The sequence below is a fragment of the Amphibalanus amphitrite genome, unplaced genomic scaffold, assembly GCF_019059575.1.
Source record: "Amphibalanus amphitrite isolate SeventyFive unplaced genomic scaffold, NRLGWU_Aamphi_draft 000361F_arrow, whole genome shotgun sequence".
Lineage (NCBI taxonomy): Eukaryota > Metazoa > Arthropoda > Thecostraca > Balanomorpha > Balanidae > Amphibalanus > Amphibalanus amphitrite.
Genome location: NW_024881855.1, coordinates 164,299 through 187,071, shown reverse-complemented (window position 1 = coordinate 187,071; position 22,773 = coordinate 164,299). Strand labels below are relative to the sequence as shown.

The window sequence follows — 22,773 nt, the reverse complement described above, 5'->3', positions numbered from 1 at the left end:
CAGGTCCAGGACTGAAGAAAGGACACTTTTGTGTTGAAGGGAGCTGTTGTTTGTAAAAAAAAAAGTTAATTGTAATCACTAAAACAAATCATTCAGTTGAAATACACAAAAAAAATATTTGAAATCAAATTCCAAGTCAATGGACACTCTCTGCTGAGTGAAGACAGGCTTTACCCCAAAGCATCGGAATACTCAAACCCTTTAGCAAGCCGATAAGCTGCGATGCCTCTTGTGTCAGAAACAAGAAGAAAAAAAAACTTTCGAAAGTTGACTGGTTAGCTCAGTGTTAGCCAGTTTTCGTTCAAGACATGCACTGGCTGAAGTGTTTCCAAATAAGCTGGATGGATACCCATCTAATTATCATCCTCTCAGGAAGACGTAAAAATGTAAAGTAAGGATCCTAAACAAAGGCACAAACGAGATGCACAATTACGTGATATCGTTTAAAGCTCATGTAAATTGCATCCAAACGAAGGCTGCTATTATTTCATTATGAGAAGTACCCCCCCTTACAGTGTGTTATGGGTATGGAAAGACCCGTGTCACAGCCTGGACGTCTTCTCTTTAGAGCTTGTGAGGGAGGAGGCAGGCGGTCACGGGTCAATGCCATATGACATTGACCGTCTTATGAAGTCGGTCAAATTGCTTGAAAAATCACCGGATATGAGGTCACTTAACTGCCGCCTTGTGCCATGGCGGATATTGAGCCACTATCCAAGCTTGAGTCTTTGCCAGAGCAATAAGGCGATGAGAGTCATTTGATGACTCATTTGCTGTCGTTTCTAAACGAAGCATCATGATTTGTTTGTAAACTGTTATCGCAGTGACACATTTTGTCATTTATACATGTTAAATGTTAATGGTGTAACGGTAAATATATCCTTCACTGAAAACAATTTAACCCAAGGCCCGCGAGTAAACCGGTGTTTTGCGGGTACCCCTATCCGCAACCATTTTTAACCACCCTCCCAGGAGTACAGTAAGGTCCCATTGCAGTGTAGTCGTCCCTGCTCTCAGCGGACTTGTTCGCTGACAGCGGTTATATCCGCTCAGAGCAAGTACGACTACACCGCAATGGGACCTAGCACTACTCCTGGGAGGGTGGTTAAAAATGGTTGCGGATAGGGGTACCCGTAAAACACCGGTTTACTCGCCAGCCTTGGGTTAAATTGTTTTCAGTGTTTCTGCCCACACACATATGTACTGTAAATTATGTACAGACACCACACAAAATGTCGTTACAATGTACATGGTTTGCGCTCATGTTGAAGTTAAAAGCAAATTTGCAGTGCTGTCAAGTCGATGTCAATTCATTGAATTCGTTCGATGAGCTATGTTTCCCACACTAAGAAGTTAACACTTTTCAGTTTTAAGCACGAATAAAAAGAGAGAAAAGTAGAACCTTTTATAAACTTGACAATCAAATGTTGCCATAAATTTCTTGGTTATCAAGTCACATTCGCATGGGTCAATGGAATACTCATTGACCCATGAAGGCACCCTCTCTGCCTGCACCGTCAACATCTTATGCTGTCCGACAGGACGTATGCCATTCACACCCTGGGAATATGCGATCACCCCCAGGAGGGCAGATCAGAGTGAGTGGTCACAACATCGCTACATCAGGGACTGATGCGGCGGAATGACGCATCTGGGTCGGCGCGCGACCTCTAGATTGGATGCGTCCGACGCAATGGGCATGCCTCTCGCGATGCATGATTCGTATTTACAAGTGGACAAGCCTCCCTGAGGGGAATACACGAGGCGCGCCAATGGGCCAACATCCGATCGTTCAGGAAGTAGCATATGAAGCGGAGGATAGAGTGCAGCCTTACACACTTTCTCCATTTCAGGACAGCGAAATAAGAGTCATGGAATACGGCAGATTCTGTTGAATTCGAAACAAGTGTTGACGGTGGTTCCTGTACAATCCGGAGCGCCGCAACAAACGATGTCGTTGTTAAGATCAATCATTCAACTCGGAGTTTGGTATTGCAAAATCACTCAGATCATATGGGATATGCCGATTATCTGCGCCACCATCCGCCTGGAAGATCCTGCATTTTCTTCGAAAAGGAAGATATCTATAAACATCTTTAGGTGTATTGAAATTCACGACAGCCATCGCAAAAAAAAAAACGAAAGGACTTGTTTTCTCAACCCTTCGCCGCGCTGCACTGGCGACAGACACGGTGCGGTGCGACGTTGACCCACCTGCCGCCCGGGCCTCCTTGCACGCCTCGTACATGTCGACCTTGATCTCGGGGTTGTCGTCGCCGATGGTCTCGCCGACGGTGACAAACCGCTCGACGGCCAGACTGACGGCCTGGCCGACCCTCTGCACGGCCGCGCGCTGCTCGGAGCGCAGCGGCGATCGCTCACTCCGCTCCGAGGCGTTCACCAGCGCCGAAATCTGCGGCAGAGGGGAGAGAGGGGTCAGCGAGGGTACAGAGGGGAGGGTGAGGGGTCATCGAGGTGCAAAGGAAGAGAGATGAGAGAAAGAGAGAGAGAGAGAGAGAGAGAGAGAGAGAGAGAGAGAGAGAGAGAGAGAGAGAGAGAGAGAGAGAGAGAGAGAGAGAGAGAGAGAGAGAGAAAGAGAGGTAAGATAAAGAGAGAAACAGAGATACAGAAAGGTTTATCAAGGGCGCAAGGGCGCAGAAGAGGGCAGAGGGGTCATCGACGGCGCGACAGAAGAGGAGCACGTTACAGTGACCCTGAGAGTCAGCGATGCGGCAGACGAACCGATAACATCGTCAATGAACGTCATCTCATCAGCGATCTAACATTGTTTTCCAATCACGAGTGACCCGTGCCGAAAACAGCCCAGCACCCGAGCTCCATCTGGGACGCAGGCGTCGTGCTGCACGGCTCATTTCACTGCGTTGCCGCAAAAAGCGTCATCCATTACCGCTGCCAGGCCGGCCATGAGTGTGTCAGACCGGCGTAACGGCTGCACTCTGCGCTGGGCCGGAGAAACCAAAATGGCGTTAGATCAGCATTGGTGGTTTGTTCTCGGTAAGCTGCCACTGTAAACACTAGCTTCAGCCCCCGTCCCCAACTCGCCACGCCACTTTAACCATCGCCGACATCGACGGGACTGCATCTCTTTCGCGGCGCCATCTTTTAATCCATCGCCTCAGTGTCGTCGAAGACCGGAGGTTTCCGTTGAAAAGGAAACATGCAGCGCGCTGTAAAAATCGTTTACCTTGTGTTTGACAATGGTACGTCCTTCCATGTCAGTGTGTTCAGGGCACAGAATTGAGGTAAGGTGTTTTGGATTTGAAATGCCGCGTCAGGTGTAACGCATATTGAAATAATAGGTGTGTGTCTTGCTACTTTGATTACTCAGCGCTTTCGGGGAGCGCTGTGGCCCGAAGGTTTGGACTTTGAATTGTGAAAAACGCCCACCCGCCGCAAAACGCAAACACCGCAAAACGCGCAAAACGCACGCCCGAAACGCCAACGCAAACGTCGCAAAAATAAACAAACGCCCGCCCGCCGCAAACCGCAAATAAAAAAGAAACGCAAAAACGCCGCAAAACAATAAAACCGCCCACATCGCACGCCCGCTAACCACCAACCAAAAACGCCTAAAAATCGCCTGCCCGCCACCAAAAGCAAACAACGCAAAAAAAAAACGAAAAAGCGGCCGCCAACCGCAAACAAGTTTAACACCGCAAACGCCGCAAAAAATAAAACCGCCCGCATCGCACGCCCGCTAATTGCCAACCGAAAACGCCTAAAAATCGCCCGCCCGCCGCCAAAAGCAAACGCCGCAAAAAACGAATACGCGGCCGCCAACCGCAAACAAATTTAACACCGCAAACGACGGAAAAAAAGAAAACCGCCCGCATCGACCGCCCGCCCGTAACGCATATTAAAATAATAGGTGTCTTGCTACTTTGATTATGTTTTATATTGCAATTATGTGCTCATTGATTATTTTCATGAAATCCTTCAAGAGACGTGAAATAAAAAATTACGTTATTAAGCCTCACCGAATGTTTATCATCATGTAAGCCTCATCATGTATATCGAATGTTTCAAACCCACCGGCAAAGCTAGTCAGAGATACCCGCCCAACAATTTCTTTCAGGAAATGTAAAGATCAGAGCCAATTTATAGACGCGCAGATATGAGTTTTTGATTGCACGACTGGCCACAAATCATCTTGGTTTGATGGCTGCTGAGGCAACAAAAAGTTTTCAGGCCAATCACAAGCGGACGCACATTCTTTGGAACTCGAAGTTCCAAACGAACAGACATTTTTCAGCGAACGCCCATCAAAAGAGTTCGATCATCGATGGAATGATGTAAGGCCTCACACATTGAAATGACCTGAAATACCCAACGTAACATCAAACTTCAACTGAATTCAACAAATTGTAATGTTTTCTTTCGAATTAAACTGCATGAACAGTAATTACCCATAAATTGATTTTGGGTTTTACTCTCCTGTTAAAACCGTTTCACCGCTATTCATTACGGAAAGTTTTCCACTGCTGCCACGACTGCTCCAGCATTGGGAATCAGCGACACGACGACACAGACGTTTCTCATAAGGCGCTTGTAACCCACCGTCCTATTTCGATAACACCTCAATAAAAAGTTCGACTAAGTTGGCTAAGCCACATTCGCTAATCCAATCAAGTCCGTAGAGGCTGGGTCACACCACAACCCGGCTGCGACGATGGCGTTCGCTCGTCATCTGCATTCGGCACTGCGGCGCATCGAATAAGACACGCCTCATTACCCTGGATGTGCGAGACAGCTCAGTGGCACTGCATATCGCAGCCTCCCCTTGCGATCCGTCCCTTCAACTCACTATATGAGACCACATACTGTGGCGTGTTGCTACGTGATGCGTGATGCATCGTGATTTAGAAGTGCTTCCACCAGCAAACTATTTAACCCGCGCCCTGCTGGGGGGGGGGGGTGTTTGAACACCCCCCTTGTGGTTTTTCGCGAATATCTCAATAACGGCGGCGCGGAGCGCCGCCGTTTTTGGTACACCTTATCATACATCAATTCTACACATGTTGTGAAAATTTCAGACCAAGGTCATTCAAGGTCAGGTCACCAGGTCACTTGAAGTGACCTCACCTCATAAAAAGTTTCAATGTCTGTCATAGCTACACCGAGTGACCGATCGCTTTGAAACTTTCAGCGATTGCTAAGAGCAATAGCATGTACAAAATGTATATCTCAGAATTTTGATACCGATGACCTAAGGTCAGGTCAATTTTGCGACCTCCCCATTATAAGTCAATGGGAGAAAATTGAAATGCGCCTCCTTGGGACGAAAGACATTATAAACACTCCCAAACACTGAATTACAAGTGGTTTAGACACACTGAACATGAAAATGGTGTCCGTGACCCCTGTTTATGCCCTGAGGTCATCTTAGGTCACGAATGGTATCTAACAGTTTTTCGCAAATAACTTTTGATAGAAGCATGCTAGAGCGATGAAAACGCCTTATAAGTGTTCAGCTCGACGATACGGATCGACTGATATGCAACATGACCCTTTCCGGTCAGGTCATGACCTTGACCTGAGGTCAAATTTTCAAGTTGACCTTTCAAGGTCAAGTTATAGTTCATTCGATGCGTCTTGACGAGAGGAACACGATGCCGGTAAAAGTTAGCTCGTACAAGGCTTGGGTCAAAAGTTATTGCAGAAAAACTGTTTCCGAAAAAATCGGTTATTTTTGCAGTTTTTGCCCCCTGCAGGCAAAACCGTTGACGTTAGGTCAAATCTGAGAGAATTACTCAGAAAGGGCGTTAATAGGGCTATCGAATGCGCTTTTCCGCGGCGCTGTAGCTCTATTGGTTCCCGAGTTATGCGTTGGCTTCTTGGAAATTGTCGACATTCGACCTGGAAATCGGCGACATTTTGCCTTCAATGACCTCTGGTGACCTGACCTTTGACCTGACCAAAAAATTGACCGAAGTGATTTTGTCATTATTTTTGACGCTCTTTCGAACGCCGCCTTCCGCGTATCGCTACGTGGCCCAGGAGCCGAGTTAGAAGGGGGGGTGTTCAAACACCCCCCCCCCCAGCAGGGCGTGGAAATCCAGGACCCCCAGCCGGGCGCGGGTTAAGCCACTCAAATAATTTGTAATATACTTTCACAAAGCCGAAAACGCAAAATGACACAGACAATCACTGCAATTACACCAACGCTGAACCGGATATAACTTGCCCTGATTAAGTTTGAATATTGATCTCCGTGTTGGAACCTGTCGATGTTCGTAGAATTCCATTCCATTCCATTGTTCGATGTTCCAAAAGCCATTTTCCTCCAAGGGTAGGAGGGCAACAAGCATGACTCACGTCGGATGTCTCGGCTGGCGGCACTTCGGCCAAGGGAAGCCGTTCATTGCCAAGGCCGGTTCATTGCCACATGACTACATTAGGTGGGGGCTCGGGAGACCGTCACCGGTGGCCGATAAGTCGGGCGAACCATCGAATCATCGAAGTCATCGAAGAGGGAAGAGGGACAGAGCACGGACTTTGTCGCTCTAACAATTGTGTTAGTCCCGTATCAGTCACTGAGAGCTCATGTAACTTTCCGACTGGTGCACCAGAGCATGGGTTAGAGCTAGCAATAAAGTGATCTTGGGTGGGAGCAGTCTGGCCTGGGTCGGAGCTGATCTCAGAGATTAGAGCACAGACAGACAGCGTTGCCATGACAACGACCCCGCCAGTCCCACCGCTTGAAGCTCCGGCTCTTTGTGAGTTGGTAAGTAGATTACGACACGCCTAATGGGATCATTAGCAGTGTATAATGCGTCATATGTGCGTCCGAAGAATCTCAAACGGCTTTCTGTCACAAAAGAAGCCGTCCAAGGCCGCGGCCATTCAACTCCCTCGCTCAGCTAACGACACAGTGTCAGAAGGGCTATCTGAAGACTGAAATGGCCAACCACCAGGGGCCACATCGTGGCCAAGCAACCGTGGGCAGTTGCATGCAAACAGAACAAACGGAGTAGTTTCAACCGCGTAACAGATTACATCGTTCCAATGTAACTAATATGCTGTTCCAGAGCATCCACCGCAAGATAAACCTAGCTCATGACGCACACAAACAATGGTGCTGCGTCTATAACGTCACTACTGTCCCTCTGACGTCACCGCCCGCCCAGGTGAGCGGGCCGTGACGTCACCGCTCTCGGCCTCCGCTTCTGGTCGGCTGGCCGGCACAGAGGCGTATTGATTTTTAACCTGAATGGAGGCGAGTCAGGCTGTGCTGCTGAGACGCCTTCTCCGGCAGGAGACGGCAGACGACAGACGGTAGACGGTAGACGATAGCCGGTAGACGACAGGCGACAGACGACAGGCGACAGACGACAAACAAGAGACGGCAGACGGCAGACGACACGGACAGACGGGAGACAACAGACGGTAGACGGGAGACAACAGACGGTAGACGGTAGACGACAGGCGGTAAACGACAGACGACAGACGACAGACGACAGACGACAGACGACAGACGATCAGGAGACGACAGACGGTAAGCGACAGACGATGGTCGACAGACGAGAGACGGCAGACGGTAGACGGAAGACGACATGTGATAGACGACAGACGGTAGACGGTAGACGACAGACGACAGACGATCAGGAGACGACAGACGGTAGACGACCAAATGCCTAAAGTTCCAGTAGCGTAAAGTGTGTTTCTTCTGTACGATGCGAATTGAGAAACGGAGGTTTGTTTAGTAATCCGTATCGCACATTGGTGTTACACATAACTAACGCGTTTGTGAACCGAACCATACCATAATGAGCGAATGCCTGTATGTTTCAGATGCAATGATTAGCTTTCAGCAGTGTTTCGGATTCGCGGCAGGGCGGCTTCGATTCTGATTCCGAGCCCGGGTTTCTGACTCTTACATAGAATCCGACTATGAGCCCTGGCTTCTATGCTTGTGTGACAGCAACTATATACTAAAAAATCAGGCGAATATACTAGAGCTCCACACGGATGCCAACCTCGCACATCTAAATTGCAGTTAACCCAGCACACATATACAGACGAGAAGGAATATGCAACACCAATCCACCCTGCCGGCCTCGTTCATATGAATTTCGCCTGCCCGCGGTATTATACCTGCGGTGCATTATTCATGTAGTGGGCAGTCGGCTATCCGCTTGAGAGGCGGTGGTGCCGAAAATAAACCGGCCACCGTTTACAGGGCAGGTTGGAGACGAGAGGAGAATAGAATACCAGCGGCACCGCGCACCGGGAGACATCAGCCGGGCTGCGCGGACGGCGGACAGATCCCTGCGCTGGTAGACTGTGCCGGCGGACAGCTCCCTGCGCTCGTAGGCTGTTCCGCACTACAGCAGCGTGCGGCGGTGCAGCATCTTTGAATAGCCCAATTCATCCAGAGTGCCAGGAGGGGCGAAGTGTTAACCTTTAAATTTAATTTGTATGAATAAACATGCCCGCTCATTGTTTCACTAAATGCCATGAGCTTTAGGTATATGTTGGGGATAAAAACAGAGCTACCATGTTTTGAAGCACATAAAAATCGAGTCAGATATGTGTAAATATAGCGGCGCGCATGTTCCGTGACATTCATAATAGGCTCACGCAGTGAACCTCAATGCGAGTAGCAAAGAGGAGCAAAACTGCACGGAATCACGCCCGTGCTATGAGGAACAAGTCACGCTACTGGCTGGCAGAGTAGCACTTCTACCAGGACCCCGATGACCTGACCAAACGCCGTTCACCAATGGCGCTGCTCTCAGCCTAGGTCACTGTGCCTGAGGGCAGCAGTCGGAGACCGGACCGGTGGCGCTGGGTCTACCGGCCGGCAGTGGGAGCCCAGTGGTATCGATCCACACAGCAGACTGCAACTCTCGTCAGGTGGAAAAGCTCCCGGGTAAAAACACACAAAACGGCCAGCTGAAAGAGCAAAACAGCCCGCACTATGCACGACTCTGTTTAGAGCTGAACAGTCGGAACAGATTATGAGCCCAAAGCACCTGATTACGAACGAGAAAAATAGGACTGAAAATGAAAAAACGGCGTGTTGCGGTGCTTTAGCTTTGTTTTTGTTCTTGGATCCGTTACATACTAACAGTCATACTAACAGTCATTAGCGCTAACAATTAAGTAGAAATGATCACGCTACACACTTGACCGAGAGACTAGAGAGCACCAAATCGATGAAAAATACCTTAAGCTCAAACTGATTCCTCGAATGTTTATCCTTCCCATACAAAATGACTTTCATTCGAGTTAACCCGCGACCGCCTGGGGGGTCGGATCCGACCCCCCTCCGTTTTTCTTGAATAACTCATGAACCGCTTACGCTATCTACTTGAAACTTTGCATACCTTCTCCCCTATCAATTTGACGTCTCCTGTGCAATTTTTAAGGAAAAAAAATCAATTTTTTTTAGATGTATCGATTTTAGTGATGTAACTACATGCATGGCGTTTTCAGTCAAAAAATGGTAAATGTTTAAAAAATCGCAAAAAATCGAGGTTTTAAGCAAATTGCAAATTAAGGACATGAATAGACGCATCTCATCAAGTTCTTTAAAATGGCTATCTCGGATTTTTCATAAAATGCGTTTTTTACCCCTAAAAATTCAAAAAACTATATTTTTTGGAAAACAGCTAATAAAATCCAAAATTTTGGGAATTTCCAAAAAACCGGAATATATGTTATAGAGCTCTATTAGAAAATTAGGTGTACCAAATTTCAGCTTTCTATCTTGATTTTTGACCCCCAAATTGTAAAAAATAGCTCCAACATGCATAGGGCATGGTGACGTCATAAGCATTTTCGTGAATTAGAGGCACTTCTGAACATCACATGTGAAAACAAATGGCACCACTAGATTTCTGGGACAAAGCTCGTCTAGAAGAGCGCATTTTTATGTCAAAAATAAAAAGTTGAAAAATTGACTTTTTTTCTTGGCCCTCGTTTAGTTATGCATGGTATAAACGATTTTTTATGCTTTCAATGCACACTTATCACCAGCACAGTGACTTGGGGTCACGTATAACCATTACCATCGGATTCGGCGTGAAAAACAAGCCATAAAACATGTGTCGCACGCCCATGTAGCAGAAAGTGAAAACCGTGACCTTTCGTGACCTGACCTGACCTTGACCCGTACTTAGTATGACCCCTATACGCACATGGTACCTTCACTAGGCCTTTGAGGCCATTTTTGGTGAGTTTTGAGCAGCAGCTATCGATTCCGCTGTCCGTAAGCCTAATCATGCAAAAGCCCTAAATTTGACCTTTGACCTGACCTTGACCCGAAAGTTGACCTCAATCTTAAAATCTTAAGAGTGCTTTGGGAAGGTCTCGTAGAGACCTTTCGAACGCCGCCTCGCGGGGCTCGATACGACCATTGGTTCTCGAGATAACAGGGGGGTCGGATCCGACCCCCCCAGGCTGTCGTGGGTACGGAAATAGCCCAGGCGGTGCCGGGTTAACCCTATATGAAAGGAAACAGGAAAAGGGACACACAATCTATAAAACTCAATGTTTAAAAGCAGTTACGTGGTGGTAAAAATGCTCCTTCAGCAATATGACCTGATCAATGACCACGGTGTTTACTGATATCCTCTGCAGGCAAGTTTGTTTCCGGGGCTATTAACGTTAGTCAACAAACTCTCCGTCTGACTGCAGTAAATATCGGGGCTCGACGATATGCTCCAGGTGACCCATCGGTGCCCCGCGGTCACGAACGTGACCTCTGCATCAGACAGAGCTCGACCGTGACCTCTGCATCAGACGGAGCTATATACTGCACTGTGGGACTGTTTCATAGAGCCGCTTTGGAGGGCAGAGTCGCCGATAGAGTTGGAATTCATGAGCTTCGGGAGCAGACGCTGCTCTTGGTCGAGGTTCAGACTCATGAGACGTTTACGTGTTTGAGAATTGAGGGTGCTTTTATGTTGTTTACTAGTACCCACAAGTTTTTCTATTACTGCATATAGCATATGTGCAGGCAGTTAGTTTTGGATGCGATGCATTTATTCTAGAAATTATTGCTATTGAAGAGCGATTCCGAGTAAAATTGCTGTATGTTTGTCCGATAAAGGACAACTGCGTCAGTGGCCTTGGTCACGAACCTAGCTGACTGCGCAGCTCGGCCCAGCTGTCACGGTGAACTGTAATGAAAATAAATCAGCCTTGGCCGACACATTTGTATGCATTAAACGCCCTCCAGATGCATGCATTCTGTACCTCTAAATCCTTTCAGTTCGATGAAATCGGACATCGTTGGAATATATCTGATCATAAGGATCCGGTTGACCGCCATACAATGAAAAGAATGCATTGTCCGTGATGCTTATGAATAAGGAACAAAATAATTGTACGAGTATGAAATAACAAATATATCATTAAAAGCGCCATTCCTCGGGGGAGATCAGTATATGAGACGTTTTAGGGGGGCGTAAAATGACAAAATTAGGTACTTGGTTTGTAGCTATAACCCTCGCCCGCACATGCCATTTTCCCATCCTAGAACGCACATGGGGGGGGGGGTGGTTGCCACCCCCCCCCCCGCGCCATTTCGTTCCTGTTGGAGATAGAGCTTAGCGGTAAAGACCAAAAAGATTCTTTGGGAAGAGACGAATCCAATGATACCCAGTTTTACCTTCTCAGGTCAGTCATTGACCTTCCAGGTCAGGTCAAACTAAAAAATGTTGCTGTTTTGGGTCACCGTTGGATATCAAGTGCGCTGCTTATCAAATACCGATGACGACGCTGTTTTCTGGTGCCAGGCCAGCTAGAACCTCTTTGTCACACTACCCGACCAGAATTTTGCGGCTGAGGTCATTTCAGGTCAAGTTAGGTCAAGGTCAATTATATGTGTTTGTATGTCTGTGTGTGTCTGTGTGTATACTGATGTGTGCACCGATTGTTTTTGGGTCCATATTACATGAAATCATGCTCTGAGAAGCTTTTACCAAAAATGCAGTCAAAAAAATTCAAAAAAAGTAAACTCAGCTTGCCTAAAACGCAATTATCTTAGATGACCTAGGTTGACCTTGACCCTGACCTTGACCCCTGTACATCGTCGAACAACATGTTCCATGATAGGTGGGAGGTAATATTGGCAAAAAAGGCCGAAATCAGGGTGTCAAAAGCTCGCAAGACCCATGGCAAACGCAAGATGTTGAGAATTGGCCATTTGGGTCATGACATGACCTGAAAAACAAGGTCATATCGCCGAAACCAAAAATCACAGAAACTTGAAATTTTCAGTGGACATCAAGAAAGGATAGAGGAGCAGCTATACGAAAAATCAGCGTTCTAGCGCTAAAAATGTTGAGTGCAGAGCAGAAAGACTACCTGGGGGGGGGGTGGCAACCACCCCCCCATGTGCGGGCGAGGGATAAATGTTATTGTTTAGCTGGGACAGAGACATTCTAGTATTAAATATATTTGAAGCACCAGTTCGTTTCTTTGTTGCGGGAGCTTTCGAAAGACGTTCGTTTTTTTCTTCAGCCTCTCTAAAACACACAATACACAGGAACATACCTGGGGGTCAGTACCTGTGTATTGTGTGTGTTTTTTAGTGTTTTCATACGGACTGAAGAACAAACACGAACATCTTTCGAAAGCTGCCACAACAAATAAACAAAGCTGGTGTTTTAAATACTTACATGACAAAAACTACTTGTTCTGCGCTGCCGTTGTGTATACGAGCATATACATATGTACGATTCACCTAGAGATTTCCAGCAGTACAAACTCCTAACCAGTCACCGAGTCCAGGCGCAGTGGCGGCGATCCGGCTCCAATCGATTGCCGAACACCCGAGCAACACTGGCGCCCGGAAACGTCTGCATTTTTTAAGCAACTTCACCCTGGCTCGGCTAGGGTACTAAAGGAAGTTAATGACTCGGGAACTGAGGGGCGGAAGCTGGCTGCTTCCGCAAACATCGTCAGCTGCAGACTGTCCTTGCTACCGGAAGTTAGCAAAGACAGCCGGAAGTTAGGTATTGCTACCGGAAGTTAGGTATTGCAAACGCTTCTGAAGTTGCTGCTTGAAAATGGGAAGTTGCTGCTTGACACCCACAGTTGCTCCTTGGACACCGGAAGTTGCAGCTCGAGCTCCAACGACGGAGCCCGGGTTTACGAGACTTCCGGCGCGCGGTACAAGACTAATATTCATATTCATTGATCAAACATGAATATCGCGGCGTCGCCGAAGGCAGCAGGACGGGGAAGACTTTGCATATGCCGGAAGGTCAGAACGACGGTGAAGACTTTGCATATGCCGGAAGGCAGAGTTTCCCCAAGTGAGCGTTACTGGAGGCGTCGGCTGCGTCGGAATAGCAACAATGCAAGGGGAGGTCAGCAGATGTGGCAATGAAGTGCGAGCTAGTGAGAAGCAAGCGACTGCTGCATATGAAAGGCGTGAGGGTGGATGGTAGAAGACTGGCAAGTAGCATATCAGGAAAACGCAAGCTGCTGGAAATATTCGGATGGCCGCAGATTCTACTTATTACTTCTTAATCCAGATCATGTCCAGATATATAAAAGCGTGATACACGCATCCACTTACAAATGTGCGATGAGTCGGAGCATATACGACATTGCAAGGCTTGTTGCCTCGTATTTGTATAATTGTCAGTTATCATAGATTTGATGACGCATTTTCTGAGTTCTTTTCGTTTTGCTGTTCTGGAGAGGCACTCCACATCAGCGAACAAAATCGATATCGGCGAAACGCATGAATGGTCTGGCATTGATCCTACGTCAACAAGCTATTGAGTACGTCCCTCCGGTCAATAGGGCTCGGCCTGGAGCTCTGAGGGCTGCAGCAGAGATGCGAGTCTATCTGCGATCTCGGTTCTTATTCACTGGCAGTACTTCCGCTCTGGGACGGCTCTTCAAAGGCTGATGCTTCCGACTTCGAGCGAAACGGATCTCTCAAGGCAGCATTAGGTGCTCTCAGCAATAGATAAGTGAGTGAAAGTGGGAAAAATTCGTGTTTTATTTCTGCACACCGAGTCCAGCGATGTGTTTGTGACTTGTGGCATGAATAAGTTGGTTGGCTTCCGCCATGCACTAAATATTAGCAATACATACACCTTCCAAGGTAATGTCCTTATATCTTTGCATGTATGTAATATAGGGAGAGAGAGGGAGAGAACACATAGCTCCCCTCTCTTCAAAGAGCTCAAGCTGCTTAAGTTTGATGATCTAGTTAAATACCAACTCCTCTGCATCCTTCATGACTACCTTCGTGGGAAGCTTCCAAATATCATGGCCACTAAATTCATTTTAAGTAACCCATTGCGTGAAACACGTAATAATCAACATTTCTCTGGGCAAGTGCTATCGCTGTCAGGTCGTGTTATACCCAACCACAGATTGCGTAATTACTATCAGTTTACTCTATTTGCCAGAGCTCCGGGAATCTGGAATAATATCATTGCTAGTAAAATACCCGACATTCATGATGTTCCATTCACCATTGAGTAAGTCACTTTTCAAGAAAGTTACCAAGTTAATTTTCTTTGACCAATATTAACAAATAATTAAGTTGCTTTTAAGTCATCCACCAGGCTCGTTCACACAATTTACGTTATTCATCTTAACTTTGCGTTTGTGGGCAGGGCCTCAGGAATCGTTGCAGCCCTATACCCTGTCCACAGCGCCTGATTTCATTGAACTTGGTTTACTTCACTTCTTTCTGTCAGAGTGGTCACTCGGTCTCACTTTCTATTGTAACATCCTATCTCGCCTTCTGCCTCGGCCGATGTCAAGACTTGTGTTAATCACACACATCCCTGTTCTCCAGACTCCACCAGCCCGCGGCGTTGACAGCTAGCTGCGCCGCCCATCATCGGCACTCCAACCGGCGACCTGATGTGGCCGGGTCTCCGCCGCTGCGGCGCTGGCGCCCCGGTGACTGTTCCGCTGCGGCGCTGGCGATCCGGGAGTCCCGCTGCGGCGCCGGCAGTCCGGGAGTGCACCACTGCAGCACTGACAGCCCGTGGTGCTGAGCCACTGCATCGCCTGCAGCGCGGGCGTTGTACCACTGCAGGTACTGCAGCACCGGCGGCGGCGCCGTCAACGCGAGGGTTGCATTGCACCACTGCATAACCAGCAGCCCGTCAACTGTATCACTGCAGTATCGTCAGCCGTGGGGCTGAACCGCCGCAACACCGACTGCCTGAAGGATCCATCGCCGCTGCGCTGGCGGCCCGAAGGCTGTACCGTCGTGTCACCGTCAGCTCGAGGGCTGTGCCGCTGGGGCGCCGGTCGCCGTGCCGCCGTGGCGCTGTCGGTTGTTTGCTGCGCCGCCGCCGCGGCGCCCTCGTCCGGGGGGGGGGGCTGTGCCGCCGCGGCGCCGGGGGCCTGATGGCTCTATTGTCGCGGCCCCGGGGTCCGGGGGCTGTGCCGTTGCTTCACCGTCAGCCTGGGGGCTGTACTGCTGGGGCGCCGGCGACCCGGCGGCCACGCTGCCGGAGTACCATCGGCTGTGGGCTGCGCCGCCCCGCGGCACAATCATCCGAGGGCTGCGCCGCCGTGGCGCCGGCGGCCTGATGGCTTTACCGCCGTGGCGCCGACGGCCGGGCGGCTGTGCCGCCGGTCGGCGCTACGGCATGCTGGCGCCATCTACTGCCACCTACGACGGCGCCGCGGCCGTTTAATCGACGGCGCGCACGCTGGCTGGAGGTCAGCGGTAGGTACGGGGACCCGCAGTTGCTACTGTACACGAACCCCAACTCTAGCCCTCTGTCCTGTCCAGTAACAACCGATAATATTGATATCGACTGCCGGTCCCTATACAAGAGCAGCTGAGGTTTTCTGTGCGTGCCCTCGGACAGCTTATCTTTGTTCACTGTGAGGGTGCTGAGACAATTTACTCAGGGTCGCTGTACAGTAGCAACTGCGGGTCCCCGTACCCGTCCGAGGAGGGGCAATCCGCAATGCTGGCCGTTTTTCACTCGGCCGACTTTTTGTTGTTAATGATGGCGTCACCTCCTTTACCAACCTTCACTAACAACTAACTGTCTTCTCTCTAACATTACTAATCCATCTGATCTCCTGTATCCTTGCCAGCCGGTGGCGCCATCTATCTATTCACTATGTTTTTGTTCGTTGACTCAAACTACATACCTTATTTGCCTATTTTTCTGTATTGATTAATAAACCGCCGGTGGAAACCGGAAGAGAGAGAGAGAAAAGAGCTAAGCACTGAATACTGAGAATAGGAAGAATCAAATGAATGGAAAAATGCTGCAGATTGAGATAGTTATGAACTGTACCAGCATTCACCGCACACAATTTGAGAAAAAAAAGACAACGATTTGCTGAATGCACCTGGAATTTCCAATAGACGAGTAACAGCTGGAAACACAACACAGATCGCGTCTCCAGGACAGCTGGGAAAGAGTGGTGGATGAAGGAAGCGTCGGTGGCGCGGAGGAGGAGGAGAGAGAGAGAGAGGGGGAGAGCGGGAAGAGCGCGTGGCGGCCGACGAGCCACCGACGACCCGGATCGATTCAGCGGCATTCGACGGAAGGTCGCCGCATCGCTCCGGCAGATACCGGGGAGGGGGGGGGGGGCAATGGGACAGCAGACAGTCGTCGATAGACTGCAACATGCTGTGGACAGATTGGACAGAGGACACGGGGAGGGGGCAATGGGACAGCAGACAGTCGTCCATAGACTGCAACATGCTGCGGACAGATTGGACAGAGAAGGACAGACGTCCGACCGATCGGCTACATCTAGGTCCGGCATTAGGTGGGTGAAGAGAAAATAATCATTCAGAGGGTGCTTTGAACCAATGCCGGTAGTGGTGAGCTTTTAGTATGCCTAAGGCATCAACAGAACCAGTAGCCTCCGAAACTGCACATTCATCATAAAAAGCTAGTTTTACATTAAAACAAGATTTAATGACAAATTTCAGAGGTAAATGTACCTTTCGCTGGCCTTTTAATTCAACTCTATACATACCTTGTCTTTTTATGAGATATAGCTATGCATTTTTTCAGAATATGTCGAGGGAAATGTGTGTGAAACACATTACACAATCAATGGATAATTTTAAAATTTCACTGCGGAGACAAGCAGACATCTTGCACTCATGAATAAGGTGGAAATTAAAAGATAGCCTTAGTCAATAAACAGTGTAGCAGTGCAGTTGGATATGGAGTAAGTGCAACATATCAGTCTAGCAATGTGACTATATGTGGCAGTCGGCTAGCCCGTAGGACTACACCTTTTTAGGCGCCATTTCAAAACGTTAAAGGCCAAATTCAAAAAGTTTACGTTCGAAATGCACGTTAACATTTTGAATTTGGTCATTAACTTTTTGAAATTGCGCCTAAAAAGGTGTAGACTACCGCCGACCGGAAGGCAGACTCTTCCGGAGTGCAAGCTCGGCTGGTTATGAGACACTGACTGATGGTTCGACAGAGCAGCTCGGAAGAGCGGCAGACGGGAACGAGCGCAAACCACCGCCCGCCGCCGAGCGCTGACGGATCGACCGCTGCAGGCGTCCTGAGACCGTCGTCGATCGGTGGCGTGCATAAAAATCTACAGGGTCTACCCCAAGGACGAATCGGGCCAAACCGTCATGAGAAATCGGCTCTTTGGGTGCTGGACTTACACGTCAAAGTTCCGGAGACAACGGAAGGCATAAGTTTGGAACCCCGACGGCAACCTATTTCCTGCCTGAAATGGGTGATAGCTATCGCTTCAGCAGTGAACTGCTGCCAACTTGGTGCATGGAAACACGATTGTAAACTGAGAACCTTGGGCAGACTTTTAAAAGTCAAGAAGTGAGCGATTTTCGGTTTAGCACTTATGAAGAAATGAGCTTTGGGCGCACAAAAACATAAAAGGAAATAATTGTATGGTATATTTAAGTGTTTGAGCAGAGGTAGATTTATGTTTACTGAAAGGCAACAGGCGTTTTCTCACTAGCCCGACGCAAACTAAATATTAAAATTCGTTTATAACCCCTTACTTAAGAGTTTTAATCAACTTTTTGTTGAAACGGTGGCATGAATGCTAATTTACATAGACCTCGGTATACAGGCTACTGAGGGCTATGGACTGTTCTATGATTTTATAAATTATTTGATTCCTTGTCCAGTTATGGAACGATCAGTTTTTAATTTCCTTTATTTCATCAAAGATAGACCACTAGACTCAGTGTTGTTTTCGTTGAACTGATGAGATTCTATCTGCCTTTCATAGTCCAACCTTTTAGACCCTACCTCCTAATTCAACCTTCCTTGAGCAGAAATCACGGTCAGGCTTCTCAGACTCCACACTCTGTCACTTTAACACCCTTCGCCATCCGAGGCGACGCTCTAACGCACAGTCCTTCGTAAATCCCGGTAATGGCTGTGTCATTTTGACTTAGGTACAACTCGCACGTCATCATCATTCATTCATTAACAGTTTCCTTCCGACGAGCTGTTTCATCCAGAACAGGCCATTATTCCCGGTCTCAGGTCAGCCCAGCCTCGCATTACCTCTCACACCGCCTTAGCGCCACTGCCCGTCTCCGGGCCGTTCGCAGCTGACACTGTTGCTGAAGGGTGCGCCGGCTGAATTAGTGATGAGTTGCGCCACCATCTCCGCCACTGCGCTGCGTCTCGTACAATAGGCGGACAATACTGTCGGGTAGGCACCCGGATACGCTGACCGCCCGAATGGGTTACTAAGCGGACATAGCACGAAAGTCCGGGAAATCAACAGGTATTCAAGCACAAGTGTTAGGCGTGAAATAACAAAGGAAACGAAACTATTACAAAGGATAATTCGGTGTCACCATCTATCTAGTTTGTGGTGTAGACCGTGGATTAAGAAATCATCTACCAACTACCATTAAAGAAAGTCATCCCAAGGCAACTGATCCAGTCATCAACAGGTCACGGACTTCCAGCTGTCGTCCAGGAACGGACCGACACGCTCAGCTGCGGAGCAGTCTCACTGCTGGCTGAGGCTCCATCAGGACGGTGCGTGTGCATGATTGAACCAGTCCTTGCCCGGCAACCAACATCCCTGTCGTCGCCATCGCTGCTACCGTCTCCGCTCCTGTGAAGCCCAGAGAGAGAGAGCGCGCGCCGAGAGCCGGCCTGCGCTCCGCAGAGTCGGAGGCGGCAGGTGACCGCCGCCGGCAGCCGGGCAGAGGCGGCGGATCGATCCAGAGGCGGCGTGCCCGGGCTCCCTCTCTCCTCCCCACACCCTCTGCCTCCGCTCTCTCCCCCGCTCTCTCCACCGCTCTCTCCGCACAACACGTTTCGGAGCTGACGCGGTGAAGGAAAGGGAAATGTTAAAAGCGACGGTGGTGCTTGACACGTCTGTGAAGGTAGGTGTCTTCGTGGGGGCGAAGAGTGCCAATGCGTGCGTGCGTGGTTTGCAGGTTAAATTTGTTCATTTCATGATGGTAGCGCACTGATGATGCCCCCTTGACGATTCTTTTTCTGCAGTTATTTATTTCTCATATCAATAACGCCTCCCTAAATAAAGAAACAAGAGAACGATAGATATTGCACAGCTTCCCTATCTCCACTGTTAGATCTGCCAACTGTTTGTCGGGTCAACTGTTTGTCACCTTCGGATAGCCTAATGTTGAATGTAAGAGTGCAATGTCAAGACTAAGGAAACAGGATCATGCACCAAGCACGAGTGTTCTATCCCGACTCATTCAAAATTCGAGGAGGCACACGCACATACACACAGAGTCAGGGGGAGACCTAAGAGATCGATGTCGCCATCAGAAGACCCCGGGAAGATATCGGTCGGTCGGACGGGGGCCACGGGCCGTCGGCACGGGCAGGGGGATCGATCACGGCATCAGGTCGATGTGTCTCTGCTGACTCACGCGCTCCTCCCACTGACACGGTGACACGGTCAGTGACACGGCTGACACAGGGTCACCAGGGGACAGCGACACGACCCAGACACAGGTCACAGCGGGAGCCAGGGGACAGCGACAAGCATCAGGAGTCTCGTGATGGCTCAGTGACTAGTGAGGTAGGTACTTCCTCTAAGGAGAACGCCTGTTGGCAGTTGGCACGTTTTCATGTTGTGCCTCCGATACTTATGAGTTGCAAATCTCTCATCCAATGATGCAATGGCAAGTTGAGTTTCTCAGAGAGCACGCTGTTAATTAAGTAGTACGGTCACATCCCTACACTAAAAGGGGCCAGCGGACCCCACCACCACGTCGAGTGCCAGCGACGATTTGCAGCAGTGCCATGCTCGGGTGGGGCCGTTTCCGCAGATACCGTTACACCAGACGCTGATGGACAGCAGCTCAGACAGAGGGGATGACTTCTTCTTCCTCTCCCTCCTTCCCTCCCTCCCTGCTCCCTCCTATCGCGGCGCCCGGAGCAGTCATTACCGAAGTATCTCAGCTGGAAGGAGAGACCATCCGCTCCTGCCCGGGGCGTCACACAGGACCAAAGGAGCAGGAGGTGCTCAGATCAGTAGCTTCCTGAGACCCGGAGGAGCAGAGGAGCCGCCGGAGCATGGATAGCTTTGTAAATGCCAAATGATTCTTACAGTCAAAAGCGATTTACATATAGACGGTTTAAAGTAGTTGAGATAGACATGGTGCAGTGTAACAGGGGTGCTGTTCTTCATGGGATGTCAAATTTTGAACGACAACCTATTTTGAAATACAATGCACTGAAAGTTTTAAGCCCTGGTACTCTTGTACGAATGATGAAGTCATGTCTGAGAATGACCAGTTTCAACCAGTTAGTACCACTTACGTGTTTGCACCACCACTACCATTGCACTGGAGTTCATTTATGAACATGGTGACTTACAAGACCTAAGCCACGACACACTCTTCAGTCCACATATAGGCTTTAACCGAAATACCCAGCATCAGCCCTTGCAGTCGCCCAATCCGTTAACATCCGCAAACAGCGGCGGCAGTGCAGCTCAATTTAGCTAATGACTGCGAGTGTTTCAGTGAGCTTTGACCAGCGATAAAGTCGGCTCGGGTTCCAATTCACAGCCAACTAGCAGCTAGTCGGTCGATCGGGCGGGCTGTTTACAGAGCCTAATCCCTCTAGAGAAACGAGCCGAGCGACACTTGTACAGAGCGCCCCATTGAAACTGCAGTTACACAACTGCAGCCGTAACTATAAAACACTTCTAAGCTCAGCCCAAGAGCTCACTAAACAGCAAACATATTATTATAGGAAATAAAGTTCACAATTATCATATATGATATAGGACCGAAATATTCCAAGGTCCAAGACATTTAATCACAATAAATAACCAGAACAAAGTGCAGTCCGATAAATGTAATGGACTACCAAATTAATGAAATTATTGTTCATAAATAAAACACGGCTGTCACACAGAACCGTATCAGTGGAAATATTTGGCTTCATTCGCGGTGATAAATGGCCGTACGGCCTGGATGGATTGGTGGTGCGCCTGCCCAGCCATGGGAGTAACACCACCAGACGTGGGATGACGAATATTCGCATCGAAATGGCACGATATTAGGATGGATTAAGTATTTTCCGCCAGTGATCCCTCATATGGGTGCGACGGATATCGTTTCTCAGATGTGCTCAGATGCAGCTGCAGAGAGCTTGAACACATTCGAATGGTTTGTTTCGCCGGATGCCCAGAAAAAAATGTGCATTTTTGGTCGAATTCATAAAACTGAATTTTAAGCAATAGCTAATGGAAGCAGAATATTCATTCAAGCTGCAAGGAGCTATTTGCAATAAAGTCTGGATGTTTCAGGATTGCCATTTTCTGATAAAGTTGTCCCTAACCTTATTTGGAGACTAAATTTTCCACAACTTTGACAGCTTTCCGACGTAATAGTTCTTTTTCGCAATGTCGTCTGCAATGCAACAGCAACTTGCAAGCGATACGTGCGGTGCCAAGCTTCAAATCCAGGAACTGTCGCTTGTCAGCAAGCTGCAGAAGTAACGATAACTATTTCAGCGGCCATGGCATTCAGCGAGCGTTAATCACTCCCAAGACGAGTTTCCAGATGTTCTTTCGCTGTTGCTCGCTCGTAACTGGGTGCCGTAAAATTTGAGCACCATTCCGACGGAGACACACGAGGCGACTTTTGCGGAAGACACCACGGCGCTGACGTGAGCCCTCGCCTGACACGGGCGCAGTTCGAACTGCCGGTCTCGACGGGCCCCATCGTTATCGACTGTTCGAACAAAGTTTTCCGACGGACCGAGACGGGCCGGGCAGTTTGGGTCGGACGCCGGGACCGGGACGGAAACTAGTCCAGCGCGGCGATTGGTTACATGCCTGCTCGGTCCGGGACGACCGGCCTGAATCTGCACAAACTGCGATCGAGGCATGCAGTCTCGTCTGCACGATTGAGACAATTGAATTTCCGCAACAGGAGCGGCAGGGAGCGTTTGAGCCAGACGAGCCAGCGGGGCGAATCCATTCGTTCCGGACCACCGCCATCAGACATCTAACGAGGCAGCGCGACCCGCCGGCGCTACAAGGGGAAGCCGTACACAGACACGGCGCCGGAGCGGTGATACTGTCCTCGAGGCAGTGCACTGCCGCCGCCTCATGCCGCGGCCTGCTAGCTGTCGCGGTCGTGTCTATCAATAGTTTGGACGTCCAATAGTTTGGACGTCTTGCAACATCATGAGAACAATGCTGTCCCATGTCCCGAATTCATGTTTCCAAGACATCCGAGAAAACGATTTTCTCTTGATTTAAAGTTTTGATATCGCGCACAAGTCTCTGGTGGTCAAACTCGCGCCATTTGTCATACGGCCGTATCCGAGCGAG

The 22,773-nt window shown here is 49.0% G+C and overlaps 1 protein-coding gene across 2 annotated transcripts in view; it reads right to left on the bottom strand.

The window, feature by feature from the left end:
- The window catches only part of LOC122389548 (alpha-catulin-like), a 67,200-nt gene that overhangs the window by 43,299 nt on the left and 1,128 nt on the right, over nucleotides 1–22,773 (bottom strand). For both annotated transcript variants that reach the window (XM_043381699.1, XM_043381700.1), the window contains exon 2: nucleotides 2,215–2,413. In XM_043381699.1, the coding sequence (XP_043237634.1) occupies nucleotides 2,215–2,413 (199 nt within the window). The remainder of the gene's footprint in view (nucleotides 1–2,214; nucleotides 2,414–22,773) is intronic.